We start from the raw sequence: 5,270 nt of genomic DNA, 5'->3' as shown, positions 1-5,270 counted from the left end.
CTCTCTTAATTTCACTTCGCCCTCAACCTCACCTTTAATCTCATTCTCACCTCCCACTCACCCTCACCTTTACTCCCATCCTCACTCACACTCACTCTCTCACATCTGCCTCACTCTTACCCTTATTCTCACTCTCATTTTATCTCTCTTATAACTTTTTTACATCATCACATTATTTTATTTATAATATGCTTTACGTTAGATAAAATAATTCTCAGTTGTAAAGTCTTCACCAGTTTTGGGCAAATTTTCAATGTTCTCTCGCATTGTATTTGATCAAACGATGTCAATATCTCTTTCACCTACATTCACTTTTTTGCTTTCACTTATATTCGCTCACTTTAATCTCACCCTCACCCTCACCCTCACCCTCACCCTCACCCTCACCCTCACCCTCACTATCATTCTTATTTTCCCTCCCACTCTGATAACTTTTTAACATCATCATAGTTTTTATTTATAATATACTTAGATAAAATAGTTTTCAATTGCACAGTCTTTGCCAGTTTTGGTCAAACTTTCAAAGCTTTCTAACGTTATATTGATTAAATAATATCAATTCTCTCTCACCTGTACTCACCTTTTCAATTTCACGTATATTTACTCTATCGATTTCACTCTCACCTTTATCCCGTCCCACCCTCTCACTCTCACTCTCACTCTCACTCTCACTCTCACTCTTACCCTCATCCTCATTCTCGCCCTCACTCTCACTCTCATTTTCAACCTCATTCTGACTTTCACTATAATGACCCTGTTTTAGAGTAGTTTTACCTCTAAATTAGGTAAATCGTGGTTGGCATGGTGGGCATGGATCATATGAAGACGTTTGGCCGAGAAAAAAATTCAGATGGCTCGAGTGAATTGGTTTTTGGTCGAGAAGTCTGAATTGGAGGTCGACGAAGAGCGAGGCGAATTTTCGAAGTTGGAGGAGATGTAAGAAACATGGCTTTGATTATTTAAGGAGGTTAGGAGAATACATTTGGTTAGGATAAAAACATGATGGTACAGAGAAATATAAGTTGGTTGAGCATCTACGTTTGGTGGTCGAGTCGCGAGCGATCTAAGATATTTAAGCGACGAAAGGCGTTTGGAGCACTTCAGCATGGTTTTTTTAAGACAATAAGTTCAATCTAAAGATTTGGTACACATGAGGACGTAGTAATATATGATTGGTCAGAAGCACAGAGTGTCAAAACAAGCACGGGGCGACAAGAGAAGCACGAGTTGTTAAAAGAGAAGCATGTAGTGTTAAAGGAAAAGCACAAGGTGTCAAGGAGAAGAACAAGGTGTCGTGCTACATGTTAGGGACATACAGGATATGAAATCCAGAGGGAAACATGTTAAACGTGCAGAATTTAGAGTTGACACCCAAGCGGTCGCGTGTCGTGACACATGTGTATCTAACTATGCATTTCGACACCTAGGGAGTCATATGTCACATTTATATGGCTGTTTTTTCACTATATAAACCCATAGGCCTTCATTAACACATTCATCACCTCAAAACAAGATAAATAATACCCAAAACCTAGCCATTGATCACCCTTTTCAACCAGTTACCCATCACCAGAATCGTGTAGCCGAGAACTCCGCATGTTATTTTCAATCACCCATAGCCTACTCCATTACAAAAACTCACAAAACTCATCCCTGATAGAATATCTTCACCAAACTTCAGAATAAAAATCCATCAATAGCCTACTCAAAACGTTTGTCAAAAACCACCTCAGAAACCTGTCTAGAATTAGCCAATTCTTGATTTGATCACACTAGATGTATCATAGCGAAACAAAGGTCTCATTGTTTGAGAAAGTATTCTTCTGGGAGTTAGAAACAAGTATTCTGAAGAAGGAATCATCAAAAAGTGTCATCTTGAGGGGGGAAAATCCGAGTTTCCATTCGTCACCAAAAGTCACTCTAAGGGGTTTTCTTTCTTTTGAAGATGGTTCAGAGGTTTTCCAGAATTCACTTCACTCCAGGGAGAAGTACTAAGATCTAGCAACAGTAGAGTACCAGGAGTTCTCAAGAAAAACAGCTTGGAGTTCGGGAAAAAGCTTTTGGTCGAGGATTCGGGTCAAAGCCACAACGAACCAAATACTGTGAGTAACGGCAGTTGATTGTTGAATTGTTTTCATTCAGGTTTCCGTTATTGAGGATCTATGTTGCACCGGGACGGATACGGGGACAGATACGGGTACGGAAGCGGGGACGAGAAACAGCAAAACTAAAAATTTAAAGATACGGGTACGGCATATATATTAATATAAAAATATATATACATATACTCATAAATTGAAACTAAAATAAATTACTCTATAATCTTAAAAGAAAACAATGTAATATACTATTTTAAGTAATAACAATAGTAAGAATGATTTGTTTACTCATTGATTATTAAAATATGCTTCATCTAGTTCAAAGTTCAAACTAGAAGAATTAGAAAGAAGGTTATAATTTTTGTTTCTTTTCGTTTTAGTACTTTTTAAAGAAAAAAAGTAATGAATTATCTTAATAAGATAATGTTAACGTAAATATGTTCATAAACACACAATCCATTAGTTATTAGACCTTCGGTTACTCTCACCGTCCCAAGCTGTGCCCGTGCCATTCCCAAGCAGTACCCGTCCCAGAAACGTTTCCGTACCGGAAACGTCGACCTAAATGACATCCCCGTGCTTCATAGTTGAGGATCATGGAAGGAGGCCGGAACTGACTTGGTAACAGTTTGGATAGTTTCAGATTGTGATTGAATGCTTGGTTGATTGGATGATTGATTGATTGGTTGCATGCTTAGTTATGGCTTTGCTGAATGCTTATATAACTAGGATGCCTTGGTTGATTGCTTGGTGGTTAGAGTGCATCCATAGATGATTATTGCTATTTTATTATTAATTGTTTAACATAGAATGAATCAACATGAGTTCCAAGAAAACTTTTACGGAGTTTTTCTCTTCTCTCCAATCTAAAACAAAGCTTGGCATCAACAATGGCTACAAGATAGATAATATAGGTTAAAACATGTTGTGGGCTCTTTTGTACATAAGGGAAGGTTTGAGGCCAAACTGCAATTCTTAAAACTTCATTAAAACTTGCCGGGCACTTGGTCAGTATGAGCGTCGTTCATTTCTCAGAGGCATCGTTCGCTGCTAAGCCACAACCTCGACAGCTTCCTCTCGAGTATCAGACTAACCATTCTTCAGTAAAATAATCATAACTCAATCTAGGATCCTGATTGACCTCAAACAGGTGGAATTCAAAATCTAACTCAAAGCTCTATTTTGTATCAAAATATTAGCTCAATCGCACTGTGGGAAGTCCTCCATCCATTTCTAAAACTTCTACTTCTGACCTATTTACGCAGTTTTGCATCTCAAAAAGTTCCAAAATCTCCAAAGTTCCCAAAACGTGCCTAAAACTGAAAACGACCTAAAATTAACTCGAAATGCATAAGAAAGACTCTAAATATGGCCTATAACATGGCCTAAAAGTGGTAAATTCTGGGACCTATCAACTCTCCCAGACTTATCATTTTGCTCGTCTTCAAGCAAAATATAGAATAAACCTGTGGAAAAGGTTTGAAAACATAGGGACTCACCAGCTTTTTAAAACACCACCATCACCTCTACAATGTTGCAACCACATCTGAGGGATTTCCATGTACTAAACCCAGCCTAGAAACCTTTCCATACCACATCTCACCTATAGTGTCTCTACTAACCTCATTTCTTAAATAAAAGTGTAGGCTTTACTTTGGTGATGCAAGCTGAAATTACACTAGATCTAACTATCTCTCTCAAATAAGAGATCAATTGCAGTACTTAAGGATCAAATCTACATGGATCGTGGGCACACAATAGACGATATGAATTATGATTAAGATATGCAAGAATATTAAAAGCACTAAATAAAGCGGTAAATATCAGTTGTAAGTTAATATGGAAAATACGCTAGACTTAGAGTTTCAGGAAATTAGAATTATGAGATATATATATATATATATATATATATATATATATATATATATGCTAAGAGTCTAGCTCTCACTGCGAGTCTAATCAGATGTCTAAATCATATATTGCAGCTCTCGCGTGTGAAGAAGGAACAAGTGTCGATCGATACTACAGAATGTCGATCGATAATTCTTTATGCAAGCATTAACACTCAGATCGATATGTTCACTAAGTAATTAAACCAGCTCTCGCATGCGCCTAACAACCTAGCTCATCCGAAATAGTTTTAGGAATTGATCCTACTTTCGCAGTTGTCAGTTATCCTAAGTTCAAGATTCTAATTAGGTACTTTAGAATACAAGCAGTTACAATTCTGTGAAGCATCCAATTAAATCACCTTAGCATTTCTATGTTTTAATTAGGGGTGGGCGTTCGGGTATCCATTCGGGTTCGGTTCGGGTTTATTCAGGTTTCGGGTTTTCGGGGTTAAAGATTTAGCTCCATTCGTATTTCTATTTTTTTCTAAATTTCGGTTCGGTTCGGTTCGGATCTTTGCGGGTTCGGTTCGGGTTCGGATAACCCATTTAAATGATTTTTAAAATTTTAAAATTCAATGTATAGTTTCAATTTCTCAAAATCTGTAAATAAAATACTATATAACATATAAACTTGAATACATATGTGAGAGTACCTAAACTTAACATATAAATTAGTTTGTTTGAAAATTTTGATAGACAATCAGTAGACATTTCAACTATTTTTGGTGTTTTGAGTATATTTTATACTATTTTAGAAATTTACTTTTGAATATTTGTATATATTTTCAAGTATTTTAGACAACTTAAAAGTATCTTATATATTTTGAATGTTTTTAATATACATTGAATCTAAAAATTAATATATTTAGATATATAAATCTATTTCGGATACATTCGGGTACCCTTCGGTTCGGGTCGGGTTCGGTTTCGGTTCTCTGGATACCAAAATTTTGAACCCGTTCGGATATTAATATCAATTTCGGTTCGGATTCGGTACTACTTTTTCGGATCGGGTTCGGTTCGGTTCTTCGGATTCGGATTTTTTGCCCAGCCCTAGTTTTAATAATTCATCAAAATCTTAATAAACCCTAAATCTAACAAGGTCACTACTCATACATAATTAAGCAAAGCATAAAGATGAACTGAATGAATTGCATAAATAGATAAAGTAAGAAATATTGAAGTTCCAATACAAATTTCTGAAGGAGTCTTGATCTTCTCTCTAAACTAAAAGCTTCTAATAAATGTTTTCTACAGTGTGTCTTCCTAAACAATGGCT

General features: G+C 36.3%; 1 protein-coding gene across 1 annotated transcript; it reads right to left on the bottom strand.

Moving 5' to 3' along the window:
• Nucleotides 1–322: 322 nt before the first annotated feature.
• LOC125600438 (neurofilament light polypeptide-like) lies at nucleotides 323–2,671 on the bottom strand. The gene is made up of 3 exons (XM_048773149.1): nucleotides 2,588–2,671; nucleotides 581–754; nucleotides 323–424 (listed from the first exon to the last, which is right to left on the bottom strand). The coding sequence occupies exons 1-3, from the start codon at nucleotides 2,669–2,671 to the stop codon at nucleotides 323–325; spliced, it is 360 nt and encodes a 119-aa protein (XP_048629106.1).
• Between the last annotated feature and the right edge of the window lie 2,599 nt (nucleotides 2,672–5,270).

Source organism: Brassica napus, unplaced genomic scaffold (assembly GCF_020379485.1).
Source record: "Brassica napus cultivar Da-Ae unplaced genomic scaffold, Da-Ae ScsIHWf_2268;HRSCAF=2921, whole genome shotgun sequence".
In the NCBI taxonomy this organism is placed as follows: Eukaryota; Viridiplantae; Streptophyta; class Magnoliopsida; order Brassicales; family Brassicaceae; genus Brassica; species Brassica napus.
The sequence above is the reverse complement of the archived record's forward strand: the minus strand, read 5'-3'. Positions and strand labels throughout refer to the sequence as shown.

Excerpts from the sequence above, each read along its gene's own strand:
- LOC125600438 (XM_048773149.1), bottom strand. The coding sequence starts at position 2,671 with ATGTCATTTAGGTCGACGTTTCCGGTACGGAAACGTTTCTGGGACGGG. Across the intron at positions 755-2,587 it reads CACGGGCACAGCTTGGGACG|GGTCATTATAGTGAAAGTCA; the intron begins GTGAGAGTAACC and ends ACTCTAAAACAG. Across the intron at positions 425-580 it reads ATATACGTGAAATTGAAAAG|AGTGGGAGGGAAAATAAGAA; the intron begins GTGAGTACAGGT and ends AAAAGTTATCAG.